The 22,102-nt window shown below is 44.3% G+C and overlaps 1 protein-coding gene across 1 annotated transcript in view; it reads right to left on the bottom strand.

The window, feature by feature from the left end:
* smg6 (SMG6 nonsense mediated mRNA decay factor) overlaps positions 1–22,102 on the bottom strand; it is a 299,932-nt gene that overhangs the window by 273,101 nt on the left and 4,729 nt on the right. Inside the window, exons 3-8 of the mRNA XM_055657778.1 lie at positions 20,927–21,119; positions 20,418–20,528; positions 19,911–20,017; positions 16,564–16,642; positions 8,135–8,245; positions 4,756–4,977 (exon numbers count right to left, since the gene is read on the bottom strand). Coding sequence (XP_055513753.1) covers positions 4,756–4,977; positions 8,135–8,245; positions 16,564–16,642; positions 19,911–20,017; positions 20,418–20,528; positions 20,927–21,119 — 823 coding nt within the window. The remainder of the gene's footprint in view (positions 1–4,755; positions 4,978–8,134; positions 8,246–16,563; positions 16,643–19,910; positions 20,018–20,417; positions 20,529–20,926; positions 21,120–22,102) is intronic.

Below are 22,102 nucleotides of genomic sequence, written 5' to 3'. Positions count from 1 at the left end.
TTTACATTTTTCTTCGTTTTTTTTATAACTAGATAGAACTAAAAGGATAGGTGAAATAGAGGGAAAGAAGAGGGAAAGAGAGGGGGAAAATAAAAAAAATAAAAATAAAATTAAAAAAAAAAATAAAAAAAAAAGAGAGAGGGGTGAAAAAGGTAATTAAGGAAGAATGGAAAAGTTTGTTTAAGTTTAAAGACATCATTCGAGATATGTTCGTATATTTCAAAGTGTAGTATTTCATCCAATCTTTAGTCCGGGTGCTAGTCAGGTTCCTGTGCTGAACTATTCTGACCCTTTAAGTACTCAATAAAAGGAGACCATGTTCCAACGAATAATTCCTGTTTGGGGAGAGATTTAAAAGGAACCTTGACAACTTCTTCCACTCAGAAGGTAGAATGTATTTGGAATGAGCTGCCAGAGGAAACTATAGATGTGGAGACAATTACACAATTTAAAATGCATTTGGACAAGATACAAGGAATGGGTTTAGAAGGCTATGGGCCAAATGGGATTAGCTCAGAATGCTACCTTGGTCAGCATGGATAGGATGGGCAAAAGGGCCTGTATACCTCTTTGATTCCATGACTGTAGAACTAGAACAAAATAGTCAACCATTAACAGTTTGTTGTGGCTTGATGATGGGAGGATCTGGATCCAGGGTGCAGTTTGTTCTGGGATGCAGGTGTTGCTGCCCAAGCTTTATTGCACATCTCCGAGTAGACACGGAAAACTGGATGATGACAAACATCTTGAGAATTGTTGGTGCTGTACTCATCCGGATAAGTAGAAAGACTTCCTTCACAATTTTGACAAGTACCTCATAGATGGTAGAAAGACTTGGGGTATCATGAGTTGGTTTACTCGCCGCAGGATACCCTGCTCTGATCTGCTTTTGTAGCCATGGTATTTGTGCTGCTGGTCCCATTGAGTTTTGATCAATGACGACTCCCCAGATATTGATGATAGGGTCTTGGCAATGGTAACGGCGTTGAATGTCAAGAGCTTGTGGTTAGACTTTCTCTTGTGGAGGTGGTCATGGCATGGTACTTTAGTGATATAAACGTTTCAAGCTATTTGTCGTTCTAGACTGAGCTGTCCATGTTTTGTTGCATGCAAGCAAAGCTGAAGAGCTGAAAGTGGAACTGAACACTGGACTAAAAGATAAATGCCTGGAGGAACTTAATGGGCCAAGCATCATCTGTGGAATCAAAGAGATAGCCGACATATTGAGTTGAGACCCGGAATCAGAATTGAACACTGCAATCATCAGCAAACACCCTCGCTTCCAATTAAAAAAAATCAGAAAATACTGCAAACACTGAGCACTCATAGAGAGAGAAACTGAGTCAACATCTCAGGTCAGAGACCCTTCACCAGAATATTGGAACAGCCTTGACTAAGGGTTACTGAGCTGAAAGGTTAACTATTTCTCATGGCATAGATGCTGCCTGACCCATTGAGTTTTTTCCTGGATTTCCTATTCTTATTTCAGATTTCCTGCATCAGCAGATTTAACAATTTTCTTTTTCACTTCCAACTGCATGACTAAGTTGACATAGTTGAAATGTCCACTGCAGATGTCCACTGTTGACATAGTTGAGATGTCCACTACTTATATGCAAAATATGTGTTGAACGTAAAGTAATGTTAATCCCTGGGAATGGCACCTAACAAAGGCACCTAGTTTGGCATCGACATTGAAATCACAGATCAATATCTGACATTACAAATCTTTGGCAGTATACCTACATTATGGCGTTAACTGATTTCTGAAGCGTAAACATCAAAATATGTGAAGTGTAAAATTAATATTACTTGAGACCAATCATACAGCCCAGTAGTTGCACCCTTTATAAAATAAACAACTCTGCTGGCACTGCAAGGCATCGGGCAGAAACAGGGCTGGAGCAAGGAGAAATTCAGACCTCAAATAAAGAGGAAGATGAATCCATGGAGACGAGTCGTCTTTAGACAAACACACGCTGCAACAATGCTGCCGAGTTCCACAACAATTGGCTGCTTGCATGACCTTGTAGTCATAATTCTTTGAAACATGCCAGGCTATTCTGCCCAATGAGTCTATGCCAGCTCTCAAGAGCAATCCCGTTCCATCATTTATTGTGCCATAATCTGCTCAGTTTCATGCCCATTGACTCCTGCTAATTCTCCTAACACCCACCCACGAGGGATAATTTTAAATGGTCAATCAACACAACTTGGAGCATCAGGGGAAATTCACGTAGTTACACAATAGTATTAGTGCAGGAACAGGCCCTTTGGCTCACCATGTCTGCGTCAACTTTGATGATAATCTAAATTGGTTCCATTCGCCTGCACATGGCCGATTCTTTCTATTCCGTATTCATTTGTCTATCTAAATGTTGCTTCCACTACCTCCATGGCAGTGCATAACCGGCACCCACCATTCTGTGTTAAAAAAGTTGCCTTGCACATCTCCTCTAAACTTTCTCCCCCTCATCTTAAACTTCTAGTACTTCCTCCTGGGGAAAGAGATTCTGACCATCTAACCTATCTACGCCTCTCATAATAGTGCAAACTCCACACAAAGCACTGGAGGTCAGGAGTGAAGCTGAAAGTCTGGAGCGGTGAGATAGTAGCTCTATTGTTGTACATACATACCAACAGTTGGAGGGAATGCCAATTTTTTTTTTAAATCAAGATTTTGATACAATCTGCAAATTTGTTACGGCAGCATTAATGCCAGCACCATCAAAAGCCATTTTAAATTAAATCTTTGCGGTCTGGAGAATCTGCTTGTTTAAGTGCCAGCTCACTTTCACAGCCCACATCCCCCAATCCCTACCCTGCTTTAAATCCAGACTCCTAATAGTGCTGGGATACTTGTGTTCTTCCATTATTGCAGCACCAAACAGAATATAGAACCTTATAGTGGCACAAAATTGCACAGTATGTAAACTGAACCTTTTAAACTACTTAATAAATAATTGAATGATTGAAGGTGAAGGGGCAAAGAAGTGCAGACATTCTGCAGAGCAGACGTGAAATTGAAATGTCTCATATGTTTCTTATTCTTCGATTGAGGCAGGCATGTCAGCCTCACAAGTGGAGAAAATAAAATAGAAATTTACGTGTACAAAACACTTCAACATGTAGTAGTCTATTGATGCCAGACATGGGCTCTGCTTTTATTGGGATTTGGTTTTAATATTTGGCTTGTTTGAAGTTTGCTTTTCTTACATCTTACAGGCGTGGGAAAGGTGGAAATCCTTCAGCAGAGGGGAAACAAACCAAATCGAATGACTGCTGTTACGTGTGAGATGCATTCAGAATAAATGATCATTCCTAATCAATGAGGTGCAATCTTGTAATTGTCACATTACACTGCAGCCACATTCTCATGCACACTTTCAGAAGAAAAAGAGAAAGTGCCATTTTATACTTTGTCAAACTTGAGACTTTGTTGTCATAAGGCTGCACTGAACATTCTAAAAGAATAAAATCAGTCACTGTACAGCTTCACCACAACAGGAAAGAATCTATATAGAATTTTAAATTCTACCCACCATACAATAAGGAACGATACAATTAAGCTGGAGAAGGTACAAAAAAGATTCACAAGGATGTTGCTGAGACTAGAGGGCTTAAGTAATAAGGATATACTGGATGGGCTGGGATGCTTTCCCCTGGTGTAAACAAAGCTGAGATGTGCGAGTTAGAAGAATAGAGTTTTATAAAATCATAATAAAGATGGTCTGTCAAGGGGAGTGGAGTCTAAAATTAGATGGTGTAGGTTTAAGGTGAGAGGGGAAATTTTTAAAAAGGACCACTCTCTGGCAGCAAGTTTCTCCACACATAGGATGGTGGGAGTATGGAACAAGTTGAAAGCGAAAGTGGTGGTACAACGTTTAAAATACAAATGAAAAGGTACATGGACAAGAAAAGTTTAGAGAGCTGTGGGAAATACAGGCAAATGGGACTAGCTCAGGTCCTAAGGACCTGTTTCCATGCTGTATAGGTCTACGACTCTAAATTTTGTTTGCTGTTGAGGGCCACATGAGGCCCCTTTCTGCCCAATTACCAAAATAGGGCAGGTAGAGGAACTCTTTGGAGGACCAAGGAACATGACAGTCAGGAAGGAGATGAAAAGTGAAGCAAACGATATGGCACAGAATAAGAATTATCAGGCATATTGGACAGATATGAAAACCAGTGGGCAATCCGAACCCTCTAACCACATAGCCAACAAAATAAATAGCAGATCAATGGAGTTTAAGGATACCATACATATTGGTTTGCTATTTCTTAAAAACATTTGCAGGTATAATTTGCAAGACAAAATCTCAGCACAGAGGGTGCAGCACAGGAGAACTGCATTGGCATAACTGCATAACTGCCCGTCTCACTCTTTCCGCCAGCCTCCTATGTCTCCTTTCCAACACCCTCCAGTTCCCTTTTGAATACTTCAAATCTTGCAGTTCATTCCAGACATGTTAAATACACACTATAAAAACATTATTTCTCAAGGACTTTGTCCTTTTGCCAATCAACTTCATTTTTAATATTGATTGCCTGCCCCAAATTGATCTTGAACTGAAAGGCTTGCTAATCCGCTTTAGAGACAGTAAAGAGACATCCATATTACTGGTGCTCTGGATCACATCTAAGCCAGACTAGCTGAATGTGGTTTTCCTTCTCTGTTCAAAATTAGCAAAGGGAGTGAATCGGTTTGTTTCCATCGCTATAACTATTATTCACAAATGTTATCAAAGTACTTACATCACTAGGAGATAGATTTCCGAGATCTTCATCCTGCTCTGAAGTCGCATCGTCCCTGTTCAATTCATTACCCTGGGAGAAGTGGGGATGTGAGGTGTGGATCCAAACCTCCACCCTGCTGGAATCTTCCCCAACGTGCCTGAACATCTGCTTTCTGCCCTTGGCTCTGGAGCTTGGGCTCTGATCAGATTCTTTGTGCCTCTTGAACTCGGCCTGCTCAGCCTGCAATAAACAAAGACATGATGCAACCAGGGTGGTCAGGTGCAGTCACTGAGGTGACAGTTACTACAGCAAAGTTACTTTCATAACCCGGGTATACCCCACCATGCTTTAAGCTTTATCATTTAACTACTTCCAAGTGACCATGAAATTTGCAAAGTAAGTGATGCTGGGAAACACCAAAACGCCATTGCATTTCGGTTAAAGTTTTGTGCATCAAAAAAGCAAAATTGAGCTGATACTAACCAGAAGGGCTGTTTCAGAGTTAACCACATTGATGGATCTGAAGTGGCATATCAACCAGATTGTGTAAGGGCTTTTGTAGTTTCATCAAGGGTACAACGAGACCAAGAAAATTGATCCAGCAGTGGTTCAGTTCATGGCTCGAGTCTTAATCAGGACCGCTGTTCTCTGATATTGATGTGCTGCGTCTTAAAGAAACTCAGAGGCAGCAAACACCCTAATTCTTGATGCTCAGACCCTCTTCGTTTCCCTTGAGACAGAAGCCCAGATTGAGGCAATTGGGACACCCTCAGGGATAATCAGAGGTTATTGGAATAGAAAGCCCATCAAGGGTATAGTAAAATCATTGATTGATTGAAAGATGCAGCATGAAAACAGACCCTTCGGCCCAAGTCCACGCTGGCCATCAAACACCCGTTCACACCAGTTCTATGTTATCCCACATTCTCATCCACTCCCTACATATTGTAAAAATTAATGTTAAGCAATTAATTATTACAAAACCAATCTACTGAGCTCAGATCTTCTCCCTCCCTCGGAGATGTTGGTATGGGGGTGAGGGTGGGAGGCTCCTGCAAACACAGACAGAAGCACTCAGGATTAAGCGTAGATCACATATTATACCAAAGTTGTAAATTTGTAATTCTCTCGAAAAAGTGAGCAGAGTCTGGTCTTTTGATCATCCAAGGAAAGTAATGATAGTGCAGACATTCATAATCTTATAAGCTGCGATTGGGGACAATCGTCCTACAGCAATGACTTTAAATAGCCATGACTTCACAAAGAAACATCAATACAAATAGTCATTTTAAGAACAAAGGCAGAAAATATAATGGAGGAAAGACACAAAATGCTGGAGGAGCTCAGCGGGTCTTGCGGCATCGCTGGAGATCATGGATAGGTGTCAAAGTCAGTCTGAAGACAGTCCCGAACCGAAATGTCACCTATCTATGTTTCCCAGGGATGCTGCTTGATCCGCTGAGCTACTCCAGCATTTGGTGTCCTTCCTTGATAAAGCAGCATCTGCAGTTCCTTGTTTCTGCATAGCAAATATAACATTGATATTCACAATGTATAGCCTAGAGTGCTGCACCATGATAGATTTCTAACTCTGAACTCCATCTAATTTATCACTGTTCAACTTACCATAGCTCCACCAGCTCAAACTGCTGCAATGTTCACTTCACCAATCCCACAGCTCCACAAGAACTGCCCACCGCTGAGTTGCACCCCATCGCAACACCTCTCAGTTCACCAGAAAGGCCCTTTGTCATGTCCCACCCTCACCTTGCCCCACAACTCCATGAGAATATTCCATTGCTAAACATTCAAACAGCTCAGTGCTCCATCAGTATTGTTTCTTTTGCCCGTTCCATTCCACCATGTCCCTGCAATTCTACATTGCTACCCTGCAATCTGTCCCACTGCCTACGGCCCACCTGCCCCCAAGAACAGGGGTAGCAGCATCAGCTCACAAGCACATCATAGATGCGCGGTGGGGGGGGGGGGGGCAGTGGAGACAGTGAACTTGCCTTCCTGCCACAAGGGGTCTGGAATACAAGGGCAAGGAAAGTGATCTGGACCTAGAATAGCTCACATCCAAATGTATCGATGCAGCAGTGCACTGTGGAAATCTGAAGAGACTATCAGAAATCGGAGTGAATGGGAAAGGAGAATGAACTTGGATTGTAGAGAGATTAGTGAAATCTCAAAACCTAAACCAACTCGAACATTTGAACCAAACTCAAATCAGGTACCGAACTGGCGACCAGGGGTTGCTGCTCATGATTATTAGCTCTCGTTGGTCTGAATACTTGTAGCTGCCCAGTGCACGGGGCTCCTTCTGTATGTTCCAAGATCACCCCATCTGTAAACTTCCCATTCTGCACCCTGTTTCTCGCATTTAAAATAGTGAGTGACCAGGGAAATGTTAGTGAGCAGAAATCAGCGGCAGGACACGGGCATGGGTTATTCAGAACTCGTCGTCTAATCACTGTGAGGTCAGTGCAAGGGAATGAAATCCTTCAGAACATAGCTCTAAGCTTGCGCAGCTGTCAACCTGTAAGCCGAAACTCAGAGTATCCCAGTTCTACTCTGTGAAAAATTGAAGGAGAGTATTAAACTAAGGGGGCATAGGTTTATGGTGAGAGAGGCGTGCGAGATAGGTCAGTGTAGAGGACCTTATTTCTATGCCTAAGCTATGCTGCTCCTGCCCTGAAGGTAGCCGGTGGTGATTTCTAGAGAAAGAGGCAAGATTTCTTCTCTTTCTCTTTTTCTTTTCCATATATATTTCTACTGTTAATGTGAAAGATTCTGTTCATGTCACACAGCAGAAGAAATGTATGTGATGGAAAGAATTACAGGGGATGGTCACCCCAAACTACATGGAATTGACGAATGGAAGCAGTGGCAGGGAGTCCAGTCTGGCATGATGAATATATAGACAGGCCTTCAGTAGACTCTGGGATCCATCTACTTCGTATGATGAAGTTTTCATCTTCTTGGAATGGTTATTTCTTTAAAAATATGCATCATATCCCTGTGCAATCCTGCACTCTGACTTTCAGTGAGAGCAGCCTTTTCAACCTCCCCAAAGTGTTCAAGCACAGTTTATTCTGTTTATTTTGAGAGACGAGCAGTGCTTTGATCACAGCTTGTCCACTTGCCAAGCTTGCCATCAGAATCGTGCAGAAGGCAGGAATGGTCATTTTCACACGGCCCAGGCAACTTGTTTTTTTGTTCTCAACAAGTCACAGAGATCTCATAGAGCCTTCCAGCACTGCCACCAAGGTCTGTTTATGACTAAGTAAACACCAGCAAAAGCCAAGCTCGTTCACTTGCTCTCTCCCTCCCTCCCACGCACGCACACACAGAATAACTCTGCCAGCTTGCTGCCTGCACTGAGCGACAGACTGACCTTCCTCTTGGTTTCTTCGAAGAGGCTCATCAGACTCTCTCGAGCTGTAAGAATTGGATTACTGGCAGCCAGACTCCGCATGTAATAGTATACAGCATCCAGCTTCCGCCTCTGTTAACAGAAAAACAAAAAAAAAGCAAAGATGAAACCAGTTTAAAACGCAGACAAAGCTCAGCTGAACCCAATTACTACGCATTCCCACAATTACTTCATTTTCACTGAAATCTATTAGTCATAAATTATCCAAGTTTCATAAAACCGCTGGACATTTTTTCCCCATTGGCTTTACCCCTCTGAGGACCAGGGCTCAGATTTATCAGACCCAACACAAATATAATAAAGCAGCTTTCTCGCACCCCTGACACGGCCCCTGGCTGTTTCGTGAGGTGTGCGAGCACTCAGCCTTTTCAATGCCCTTATCAGCATGGGTGCACAGAAAACAATACTGACAACTACAGCTTAACGAGGAGAGAAATATTCGCTCGCTGCATGTCCAAATCCCAAACTAAGATTTCACTGGGTCACTGCAATATCCACCAAAGGCTGCCCGCAGACAGGCAGCTCCACACACCTCACGTGAGGTGAGGGTGTTGAGGTCCAACTCCAAAAAAGATTAAAATTCCTAAAAAAAAGAGACAAAATCTGTTCCATTTCTTGCAATATGCTGGCACCGACTCAACATCAAACCCACGCACTGCAGCTTTCAGTGCCACGAGATCGAATTCCTTACCCCATTTCAAATGTGAAATTTAATCAGCAATCCCTTTGGGAATACAATGACTCCTCATTAACACTTCAAATACTTTCCTCAGCGCAATTCTCATGTGAACCACTGACATCTAGTGGCACAGAGAACCTGCCCCAGTTGTTACGTTTGTTCAGGTTATGCTGAGGGTTGACGTCTCATTTTCAAAGGTTCGGATTAATTGAAGGTTCATTACAGTTACGGGGTTCACATTCTCAAGAGTACTTTAGAGAAGGAAGTGCAGTGACTTGTGCAAGGGACTACTCCCACCATTCTGTACATAGAACGATCCCAAGGGCAGCAGGGGGAGGACAGGATAGCTGCTCTGTTTCTGGGACCGTCAGCCTGGGCTGGAATGTTGGCCAGCACGGCGGGAAACCTCCCTGCTCCTCTTCACCAGATTTTTTAAACAGGAACATGCAGATGTGTTGTCCTAAATAAGAAATTTAGTGAGAAGAATCAGGAGGATTGTTGGCGGTGTGCACAAGCTGTTGCAAGAGAGTTGGGCTCACATCAGTCGACAAGCTCACTAACCTGGGATAATCCATTGCAATTCGAGATACAAAAGTGTCTCACAGCTTTCCTCCACCAATGTCTATTTACTCTGCTTTTATCTCGTGGAAACGGTGGGATTCTAAAATTGGGGCGAGGGGAGGGGGGGGTCGCAATTCTAAACATAAATCCAGTATTTTGTGTTGCCATTCCGCTGCCAGTGTTTGTCTGAAACATCTGACAAGTGAGCAGACTACTCTGGCTGACACCAGGCAAGGTGGAGCAGGCGCTCAGTGTCACACAGCACACAGAAATAGGCCCTTTGGCCCAATTCGTCCAACGTGACCCATCTCAGCCAATCCCATTTGCCCGACGTCCCTCCAAACTGTTGCTGTCCATTTATCTGTCCAAATGTCGTACACCTTATTCAACTAGTTCCTCTGGTAACTCGATCCATTCACCACCCCATGTGTAAAAGTTGCACCTCACAAAAATTTTCTAATCTTACCTTAAATCTATGACCTCTTGTTTTTGATTCTCCTACACCACTGCATTCACCATATCTATGCCCCGTCATGACTTTATACATCTCAATAAGATCACTCCTCAGTCTCCAGTGGTCTCAGGAATAAAGTCCAAGCCTGCCAAACCTCCCCCTGCAGCTTAAGCCCTCGAGTCCTGACAGCATCCTTGTAGATCTTCCCTGCACTCTTTGGACATTGAATCGGTTGCTGGTTTGGCAGGCTTCCCCTCTTGCTCTATCCTGGGCACTAACACATCGTTCCAAAATTAATGAAAAATTTGCCACAAATACAGCTGTGGGGAGATATGAGACCCAGGATTATTAGATAATGATCCTGGCCTCAAGTTGGCGTTCTCAGACAAGGGGAAGGAGAAACAAGCAACTCAGTACCTGGGAAAACCAGTGGCTCTGTGCATCTGCACCGTTGAGGGAGAGGCTATGCATCAGGAGAGCTGGGAGCTCCAACTTATTCAAATGTTGCTGTTTTATTCCAGCTTGGATAAGTGGATTCATACCATGAAAGAGGGATTGGACCATCAGTGCCCTTCCTCGAGGAACATTCCTCTGAGAATCCTACCTCCTTTTCTATCAAATTTGGGTTAAACGTACACAGATTAATTAACTGACTAACACATCAGCTTCAATCCCGAATAGAGATCACGAAGACAGCAGCTGAATCAGTAATCACCCAACAACTGCTTTCCCCGTCCCGATAAGCAGCCGGCCCACAAACTCCACGTTGCCTCGTTCCGTTGAGAGGGTACGGGAGCAAGAAAACAGATTCCAGCACACCTCAGCCCTAAAAATGCTCAAGCTTTCATCTGACAAAAGGCATGATCTGCAGCCCTGGGGATATGGAGAAAGGAGGACAACATGGAAAAGCTATCTTCTCACTGTCAAATGCTTCATTTCTCCACTCAGCCAAGAAGTGGCAAATTTCAGTGTAAATGGGAAAAACAAAGTTAAACGCTGGCCAACAGTTCAGCTCCACAACCGAAATCTTGCTGCTCTCAACTCTCCCACAGTGGCTGCCCAGATGACAACACTTGGTAACAATGAGATAGCTGCATACCAGCCCACTCTCCTGGGTACATTTCCAACTGCTCTTGACCATTAACCCTCTGGCTGCTGACATTCCGGGAAATTCCAATGCCCCTGGGTCAGCCTTATTTCAGCACAAAGTAAAGCAATTATCCAGTGGGAATGTATTGTGGTTTTTCCTTGTGCAGTAAACACAGGAATACAGAGAGAAACAGCAGCCAAACACAGTCCATTCTGTTCTCCCACCCAACAGCATTCATAGAACTATACAGCACAGAAACAGGCCGTTCGGCCCACATTGACCAGGCCGACCAAGTTGGCCTACTGGGACAGTCCAATTTAAACAATAGACAATAGGTACATCAGTAGGCCATTTGGCCCTTCGAGTCAGCACCGCCATTCACTGTGATCATGGCTGATCATCCACAATCAGTACCCCGTTCCTGCCTTCTCCCCATATCCCTACCTTTAAGAGCTCTATCTAACTATCTCTTGAAAGCATCCAGAGAATTGGCCTCCACTGCCTTCTGAAGCAGAGAATTCCACAGATTCACAACCCTCTGTGTGGAAAAAGTATTTCCTCATCTTTGTTCTAAATGGCTTACCCCTTATTCTTAAACCGTGGTCCCTGATTCTGGACTCCCGCAACATCGGGAACATATTTCCTGCCTCTAGCGTTTCCAAACCCTTAATAACCTTATATGTTTCAATAAGATCCCTTCTCATCCTTCTAAATTCCAGAATATACAAGCCCAACCACTTCATTCTATCAACATATGACAGTCCAGCCATCCCGGGAATTAATCCCACCATCCTCGTGAACCTCTCCCTCAATAGCAAGAATGACCTTCCTCAAATCTGGAGTCCAAAACTGCACACATTACACCAGGTGTGGTCTCACTAGGGCCCTGTACAAATGCAGAAGCACCTCTTAGCTCCTATACTCAACTCTCCTTCGTAAATCCATACTGACTCGGACCGATCCTGTTACTGCTATCCAAATGTGCCACTATTTCATCTTTTATAATTGACTCCATCATCTTCCCCATCTTCCCTGGTGTCAGGCTAACTGGTCCATAATTCCCTGTTTTCCCTGTTTTCTCTATCCCGCCCTTCTTAAAAAGTGGGATAACATTAGCTACCCTCCAATCCTCAGGAACTAATTGTGAATCTATAGAACATTGGAAAATGATCACCAATGCGTCCATGATTTCTAGAGCCACTTCCTTAAGTACCCTGGGATGCAGACCATCAGGCCCTGGGGGTTTATCAGCCTTCAGTCCCATCAGTCCACCCAACACCATTTCCTGCCTGGTGTGAATTTCCTTCAGTTACTCCGTCACCCTAGATCAGTGGTTCCCAACCTTTTTTTGGCCATGCCCCACCTAATCACCTCTAAAATCCTGATGCCCCGCCACCCCCCCCCCCCATGTGGTGATATGTAATTCTTGTCATTTAAAAAGTGAACTCCGTTTCAGCTGAAGAAGCTTAAAACGCCAATACCTTGGTTTAAACAAGCTTCAAAAGAACATTGTGGTGATTATGTAATAACTACGCAATAAAGACCTTTTTTACCCAAAAAATATTATTTACTCAAAATAACATCTGAAACATAAACTACATATGTTTACCGGATGGAAAATCCAAAAAAATTAAAATCGAAAATTTGGACCCAGACCTCCTCAGTCGCGCTCAATTGCCCCCCTTAAAAATCAAATTGCCCCCCTGTGGGGCGTATGCCCCACGTTGGGAACCACTGCCCTAGATCCTCTGGCTACTAGTACATCAGGGAGATTGTTTTCCTTAGTGAAGACAGATCCAAAGTACCTGTTCAACTCATCTGCCATTTCCTTGTTCCCCATAATAAATTCACCTGTTTCAGTCTTCAAGGGTCCAACTTTGGTCTTAACTAATTATTTCCTCTTCACATACCCCTTACTCCCCTTGGAATCTTTCTTCCTCTTTGGAATGAACTGATCCTGCACCTTCTGAATTATTCCCAGAAATACCCGCTATTGTTGTTCCACTGTCATCCCTGCTAGGGTATCTTTCCAACTTTGGCCAGCTCTTCCCTCATGGCTCCATAGTACCCTTTGTTCACTTGTAATACTGACACTTCCGATTTTCCCTTCTCCCTCTCAAATTGTAGAATAAAATTTAACATATTATGATCACTACTGCCCAATGGCTCATTTACCTCGAATTCCCTTATCAAATCAGGTTAATTGCACAACACAACCTTGTTCTGCAAAGGGGCCAGGGCGCATGTCTGTGAGCAGATGGCGGGCCACATCTATCACGTGTACACATGGATCCCGCCCCGGATGGCAGGCATCAAATCACGTGTTTACAGACGGTAGACAAAAATGCTGGAGAAACTCAGCGAGTGAGGCAGCTTCATGCAATCCTTGCATGTCTCATCCGCTGAGTTTTTCCAGCATTTTTGTCTACCTTCGATTTTTCCAGCATCTGCAGTTCTTTCTTAAACATGTTCACAGAAGGTGCACGGCCGTGCGGTACAGCCAAAGTTTTCCTCTGAGTACAGAAGGACCAAGGGGGACCAAATAGAGTTAAATACCAAATCATGACAGACACAAACAGGATAGATAATAAGAATCGTTTCCATGTGGCAGCGGCTATAGAGTGGTCTTACTGCATAGAAATGGCCCTTTCAATCCACCATGTCAATACCAATTTTTTTGCCCATATATAATAATCCCATTTGCCTGCACTTGGTCCATATCCTTCTATGCCATGGCTAATTAAGCGCCTGTCTAAATATCTTACACATACTGGCTATATCTGATTCTTCCACCTCTTCTGACAGTGAGTTCAAGATATCAACCACTCTCTATGTAAAAAACATTAGCCTCAAATGCTTGTATTGTTATACCCCTACCAAGTCCTGTCTAAGATCAGAAGGCATAAGTTTGAGTTTACGAGTAAAAGGTTTAGAAGGAATCTGAGGAAGAATTATTTCACCCAGAGAGTGGCTGGTATCCGAAATGCACACAGCGAGATGGTAGGGGCTGGGATTGTCAAAACATTCAGATAGTCGGCTGCGCACTGTAATGCATTGAATGCTACATACCACGTCCTGGTAAACAGGATTATTGTAGATAGTCAGTATATAAATGTTGAGCCAAAGGGCATTTTTCTGCGTTGTATGACTCTATAAATAAATCTAGCTACCAATGGCATCAGGTGGTTACAGTTCATAAGTTCAAGTGTTGGCTGAGGTTGCTGATGGTTAAATCCTATGCTCAGGGCATTCCACATCACATCCGGCCTTTCTGACCATCTCTACCTTTCCCTCCCCCACCTGATTCATCTGCCAATAAACCCTCCTCACCTGCTTCCATCTATCACTTGCCAGTTCTTGCCCAATCCTTTCCCCACACCTATTTCTACTAACTATCTGCCCACCACTCCATCAGTCTGAAGAAGGGTCCCGACCCAAAAACATCCGACCATTTCCCACCACAGATGCTGCCTGAGCCACTGAGTTCCTCCAGCACTTCTTCTGATGATGGGTGCAATCACACACAGGCAACACCCATCAATTTATTTACCCTGCTGTCATGACATTTTAAGCGGCTGCTACACTAAAGTGAAAGCACAGCCGACCTATGGTCACCACGCACCACAGTAATGGAACCATGCCGCCACCCAGTGGTGGCTGCAGCACCCAGCTGTCTGAAGGCTCATTTCTGCACAGACCCGTTTCCTGTTCATTCTGCTCAGACAGAAGCAGATAGTAAGACAGAGATTCTGAAAAGGGTGTGTGATGATCAGTTGGTACCAATTCAGCTGAAAGGCTGATAATTATGGACTTAAGCCCTTCCGTGCTAGTTTGACAGAGAGCAATGTAGTGAAGAACTAGTATATAGGTGATCGATGATCGGTGTGAACTCGGTGGGCCTAAGGGCCTGTTTCTATTCTGTACCTCTAATCCAAACTAAACTAAACTAAGAACACCACCCACAACCCACACTGCTTTCTGTAGTCTATCCCCCTACTCCCTATTCCCCTGTTTACGCCGCATCTGCGCCCAGGATGAGGTGTTCCATACCAGGTCATCAGAGATGTCCTCATTCTTTAGGAAACGGGGGTTCCCCTCTTGCACTATAGATGCTCTCACTAGGGTCTCCTCGATATCCTGCAGCTCTGCTCTTGCTCCCCCTCCCCCCATTCATAACAAGGACAGTCCCCCTTGTCCTCTCCTTCCACCCCATCAGCCATCGCATGCAGCACAAGATCCTCCAACTTTTTCGCCACCTCCAACGGGATCCCATTACTGGCCACATCTTCCCATCTCCACCCCTTTCTGCTTTCCGCAGAGACCGTTCCCTCCGCAACTCCCCGATCAACTCGTCCCTTCTCACCCAAACCATCCTCTCCCCAGGTACTTTACCCTGCAACCGCAGGAGATGCAACACCTGTCCCTACAACTCGCCTCCAGGTGTGGACTCTTGTATATCGGCGATACCAAGAGCAGGCTCGGCGATCGTTTCGTCGAACACCTCCTCTTAGTCTGCCTAAACCTACCTGATCTCCCGGTTGCTAAACACTTTTACTCCCACTCCCACACTGGCCTTTCTGTCCTGGGCATCCTCCATTGTCAGAGTGAGGCCCAGTGCAAACTTTAGGAACAACACCTCATATTTAGCTTGGATAGCTTACACCCCACCAGTATGAACATTCACTTCTCTGACTTCAAGTAGCCCTTGCTTTCCCTCTCTCTCTTTCTCTCTCCATCCCCTTCCCAGTTCTACCAGTCTTACTGTTTCCGACTACATTTTATCTCTGTACCGACCACTCCCCTGACATCGGTCTGAAGAAGGGTCTCGACCTGAAATGTCACCCATTCCTTCTCTCCACAGATGCTGCCTGTCCGGCTGAGTTACTCCAGCATTTTGTGTCTATCTTAAACCAAGAACACTGCAGGTATTTGCAGTCATTAAACTATAGTTTGTTTTTAAATTTGTTAAAAGATCCCATAATCTCTTCAAAGGGAAGATAGTTCTCGTATTCATAGAATCATTAATTCATCCAGCATGGAAACAGGCCATTCAGCCCATCTCATCCATGCATCCTTTCATCGCCATTCAGTTGTCCAGCACTTGGTCCATAGCCCTCTATGCCTAGGTAATTTAAATGTTAATCGAGCTACTTCGTCAATGCTCTCAGCGATCCAGCTTCAACCACTGTCTCAGGCAGTGTTTTCAGAAGCAATGGAATTCCAGATGGCCGCTTACTTCCTTAACAAAAACGGGGGTTTTGCAGAGTTAAATCTGGGGATGCTGGAGCTGCCAAATGCCAATTTAAACATGTCCATTGCAGAAAATAAACTGCTGGAAAAATTGTCTACAGGAGGATTGAATCATCGGCTGAGGGAGGTTGTTAATAAGCCACCAGTGGGAGGTATTCTAGCCTGTATGTTATGATTGATTGTACTAGGAACTGAGATGCAGGCGGAGGTGAAAACACAAACTGTAAATATACACCCTTCATACGTCGGGATTCAATCCACTAACAGGTTAAAATTTGAAAGGTCAAAGTACATAACTTGTGCTTCTCAGTAAAAGCTATGATCCAAGAGCATGTTAGGACAAGCAATGGTCTCACCGTGTAGATGGCCAGAATAGCAAGTTGGTTGTAGGGGCGCCCATTTTTCGGTGCAATCTGTTGGGCTTTCAAGTACCAACTGTGGAGAAGATAGCAGGCGTTAAATACAGTCACATTCCAGGATCCAACAGTACTGTAAACAACCTCCCCCACCCCCCCCCCCCCCCCCTGCTAAACAGTCAGTCATCAGATGGTTTATGCCACTTTTATTTATGTCTATTTATGTCTGAAGAATTTTCCCACAGTTGATCATGATCAGAGGAATATACAGACACGGAACGAGTCACTGCAATTAATCTGGCCAGTGTCAGCTCACTTAATACCATACTGTCCCCTCTGCTGTACACCCCTCAATCCCATGCTGAACAGCCCAACATTAACCACCTGTTGTATGTATTTAACATAGAACAAACAATGGAACCAGCACAGGACAAGGCCCTTTAGCCAACAAGGTTCGTGCCAAACATGATGCCACATTAAACTAATCTCCTCTGACTAGGTGATTCATATCCCTCCATTTCCTGCATATCCAAATGTCTGTCTAAAAAGAGTCTTAAATGCTACAAATACATCTGCCTCCACTACCACCCCTGGCAGTGTGTTCCAGGCACCCATCACTTTGTGTAAAAAATATCTTACCTTTAAACTGCTTTTCTCTCTTTAAATCTATGTCATCTAGTCTTTGACATTTCTACCCAGGGAAAACAGGTTCTGTCTCTCCTGAATGCCTTTCATAATTTTATATACTTTTAATGCCCAGAATGTTGAGTAACTCTCCATTGCTCCCCTCAGACCTCCTGCCCATACCCTCAGTTGTAGGGTATGTAATTGAGCCTGAGGATTCAGTACAAACATCCCTGAGGATCCTGCAAATCTCAGCTAGCAGAGCCTCATCTCACAGATCAGGTGTCTCACCAAAGTGTAAGTTTAGCTCCTTTTTGATCTTAATTTGTATTACTGTGCTGGGCCTCTATATAGTGGCTCGAGGGAGTTTTGGATTTCACTCTCTGAGACTTCTGCTTTGTCAATAGGCAAGGTTCTGAGACATTGTCTGCCCTTTGCTGCATCAGACTGGGCAAATGTCACAGGTTCCTTCTTTGCCAAGGCTTACCCCAGTGACATTGCCCAAGGCAAGAATCAAATGATGCCCAGTGGACATCAGTCAGCTTCTCAGACACTCGACTGCCAGTGTGTCAAGCTGCTTGCTCCATGTCCTGTTTTGGACAAGCTTCACCTTCTATAAAATGAAAGCTGTGATGTTTTGTCCCCACAGAGCTTGCAACGTCCCTACTGCACCTTGGTCATTACAGGGCAACGATATTCCAATCCCCATCCACCTCAAGGATTACCGCCCCCTAGTGCAAGGGAGCTCATGGTGTTGGGGGAAGCACGTTAGCATGGATTGAAGGGTTATCTCACAGATTTAGTCAGAGCAAACTGGTCTTTCTCAGATTGGAAGCATGGAACTAGTGGAAGGAAGCCCATAAATCAGTCCTTCAATTATGAACAAATGATAATAATGACCCAAAGGAGGACGAGTCCAGGTTATCCAAATTTACCGAAGACATGAAAATAAGTGGGAGAGCATGTTGAGACGAGAATGTCTGGATTCTGCAGCAAGGATGGGTGAGTGGTTGAAAACTTGGCAAACAGAGTTTAAGGTGGCAAAGTGTGAGATGCTGCACTTCTTTAAAAAGAATCCAAAGGCAGACTTTTGTCCGAATATAGTAAGATTGCAGATGAACAAAGTGCAGAGGGATCTTGATGTTATTTTCCACAAACCACAAGCTGGCACGTGCAGCAGTGGCTAGGAAGGGAACTGCACATGTTGGAATAATTGTTACAATTATATTGGTGAGCCCATGCCTGGAGTAGAGTGCAATTTTTGGTCCCTCTATCCAAGAGGATATATTAGTATTGGAGGAAGTCTAAAATAAATTCCCCAGTAGAATTGTTTGGATGAGTCATCACAGAATGAGTTGTACAGCACAGCACACAAGCATAGGCCCTTCGGCATCAGCTCTTCCCTTCTGATAAATTACCTGTGAGACAGATGTAAAAATATCTGTTGGGGGCACAGCTATCTCCTCACTTGCTTCCCCTAGCAACCTGGGATACTTCTCTTCCAGCCCGGAGATTATTAATCCTTATACGAACCATGACATCTTACTGCATCATGTTCTTCATATTGACTTTTACTTTTGACTTTAGACTTTCATTTAGAGATGCAGCATAGAAACAGGCCCATCGGCCCAAAGAGTCCATGCCAACCAGCAATCATGCTGTGCACTAGCCCTATCCTACACACTAGGGATAATTTACACTTTACAGAAGCCAATTAACCTACAAACCTGTAAGTCTTTGCAACGTGGGAGGAAACGGGAGCACCTGGAGAAAACCCACACGGTCACAGGGAGAATGTACAAACTCCATACAGACAGCACCAGCAGTCAGGATCAAATCTGGGTCTCTGGCGCTGTCAGGCCACAACTCTACCGCTACGCCACTGTGCCGCCCTGACATATCCCCCCCTGAACTCACTATCTTCTACGTCTTGCTTGGTTAATATAGATAAGATGTATTCATATAGGACCTCACCCACATCCCCTAGTTCCACATACAGGTGACTCTTTGGTCCCCAAGGGGACCTACTCTTTCCCTGGCTACCCTCTTGCTTCCGATATACTTATGTTTTGGGATTCTCCTTTATCTTATTCAAGGCCAGGAACCAAAGGATAATGGATGTGTTTATGACTGTAAGGTTGTGCCCAATGAGTTCCTTGTTTTTCGTAACATACATTAATGGTTTAAATTTAAATGTAGGAAGTGTAGTAAAGGGATTTGCAGAAATCGGGTTTTGCAGGAGTTTGAAACTATTGCCTATGTGCTTGCAAATGTGGGACATTTTTAGACTGCAAGAAGATGCAAACTGCCTGGGCAGTTGGGCAGAAAGGTGGCAAATAGTATTTAATCTAGAATTTAATGCCGTTAGGAAGAAGCACCCAGCAAGGGAACATACAAAAAAATGAGGGGAGCAGAGTGGTATGGAGAAACAGGGGCATCCAGCATCCCGCGTCCTTTAATATCACTGTGCAAATCCTGGAACTCCTGCTCAACAGGAGGGTGGGAACACCTTCACCAGGAAGACTGCAACAGTTCAAGATGCTGGCTCATCCCCACCTTCTCAAGAAGAGTTCGGCATGGGTGATGGTTTAAAGCTACATGAAGCAAGGGTTATAACAGATCAATACAGATAAGAGCAGTATCCAAAGAGGAAATATTGTCTATAGTGAAGATAGACTGGTGAGGTTTAATTCCACATCTGCAACTGGACAGTGATACTGCACCTGCGAGCCTTGCCGTAGTTTGTGGTGTCGTTGGCTTGCTCTCTGTAGCGGGCAATGTCTCCCTGACAGATCAGGCATCGCTGAGCACTAATCAATGCATACTTCACCTAGAGATGAAACAGAACCAGTTATTACTTTGGTATCAAATTTGCTGAAACGCTGAACACTTTAAGTGGACCTCTAGGGCTACCACGCATTGGAACTGAACTGATTCCAGGGGGAAAGCCTGGCCGAACAGAGTACATCGGAGCTGAGAGAGCAGGGATCGATGGGGAATGCCCTGTATTGTGCCAGGGCAGAAAGAGTCTGATGGGTCCTGTCCAGCTCAGAAACAATTATACTTACTGCGTATAAGTGGCAGGCCAAGTTATTATTACTGAATTCATTATTTCCAGTACTCCCAGGACTTGTTTATTTAATTACTGCTCCAAGTTTCTGCACTTAAGGATAATGGTTTCCAGCTGGACTGGCTGCGGCCCATTTTTGGCAGAGGGCTAGCATACTCACCACTTTGCGGAGTGGCTTGTTACGTATGGCCATCCCATCCATGTAATCTTCCAGTTTGAACTGGTACGTGACCTGCAGCTTGTGCAGAAGGCTGTCAAAGAACTTGGTTCCCTGAAACAGAAACAAGCTCTGGATTAGCCCAGGCAGAAACAAGGCTGGTCTCACATCCACGCTGCACAGGTTGTGCCAACACCAGGAGAAGCACAGATCTTCTCCCTTCCTCTAAAAAATCGAGGTAATGGTGAAGAGGTGAGGATGCGTGCCTGAGCTAGGGAAGGTCGAAATCAGTCACAGCACTTGCCTCTCCTGGTCGAACATCCTTCTGTTGAACATTGACAGGGAAGAAGGCAAGGAAAAATCAAGGACAGGACAGGACATAGGGGTGAAGGAAATAAAGTGAGCAGAGACACGGGTAGGACAAATGAAAGCACTTATAACAGGGAAGTACTTGCAATAAATAAAAACTTGAAAATTTACTTTGAAGTTCATCAACGGAAAAAATTGCTCACCTCATCCAATAATTTTAAAAGCTTCCCCCGGATTTCCTCCCCATTCTCTGACGAAGGCTCCTTCAGCATCTGCCGGAACTTCTCAATGACTTGATAGAAGGCATTTTTCCACATTGTCTGTTCCACATTCTGATTGTCTGAATACTCTATATCTGTGAGAATGCAACGCTCATACAAGAGCAAAATCTCCGCCCTATAAGAGAGAAAGAGACTTTAATAAAAAACATAAAGCACCTCACGTCAATCAGCACCTGTCAAAACAGAAAAACTGGGTTAATATTTCAGCTTACTATTTTTGTTTCAGATTTCCAACATGCAGTTGTATGTATTAGAGACTCTAATAAGGAAGGGGTCGAGAAGGAGAGATAGATCAGCCATTATTGAATGGCGGAGTAGGCTTGATGGGCCAAATGGCCTAATTCCGCTCCTATAACTTATGAACATATTAAAGCATCCGGGGGCTTGACTGCCTACACAAGGTCTAGAGCCTCTACAATGTAGAATTCCGACACAACACCCTTCCCAGCCACTACCAATGGTCCCAAGTAACACTTCCACCTCAGTATGCAAGTTGCAAAAAGGCACCCACCCATCCGCATAAGGAGCTTCAATATATTACTCAATCACCATCCCACTCCTCCTACCAGCATGCGATCACCATGGTCACCTAATCAGCTCTCCCTCAAAACACACATGCACTGTCCGGGGGAGAGACTTTGACACTGCATGCACTCATCCCCCCCAGACACTGAGTCAGTACACAACTCCACTGCAACCTCCACACCCTCCCAGGACCCAGCTCCACCACATCTCACACTGTCCAATCGCAGGACACAGCTATAATATGGCACTTACCTGTTTCAAAATCATGGAATTATCTTATCATAATTAACCTACTTCTGTTTTAAGGAAAGACACAAAGTGCTGGGGCAACTCAGTGTGTCAGGCAGCATCCTTTGAGAACATGGGCAGGCGACAACTCAGATTGGCACTCTTCTTCAGACGCAGTTTAAAGAAGGGTACCAACTCAAGACATCACCTGTCCATGTTCTCCAGGGATGCTGTGTGACCTGCTGAGTTACTCCAGCATTGTGTGCCGATCCTTGATAACCAGGATCTGTAGTTCCTTGTTTCTGCCTCGATTAAGATTCTTTTTTCCCCTAACTCTTAGTCAAA

Source organism: Leucoraja erinacea, chromosome 28 (assembly GCF_028641065.1).
Source record: "Leucoraja erinacea ecotype New England chromosome 28, Leri_hhj_1, whole genome shotgun sequence".
NCBI lineage: Eukaryota > Metazoa > Chordata > Chondrichthyes > Rajiformes > Rajidae > Leucoraja > Leucoraja erinaceus.
Note: the sequence above shows the minus strand (reverse complement) of the source record. Positions and strands in the feature narration are given on the sequence as shown.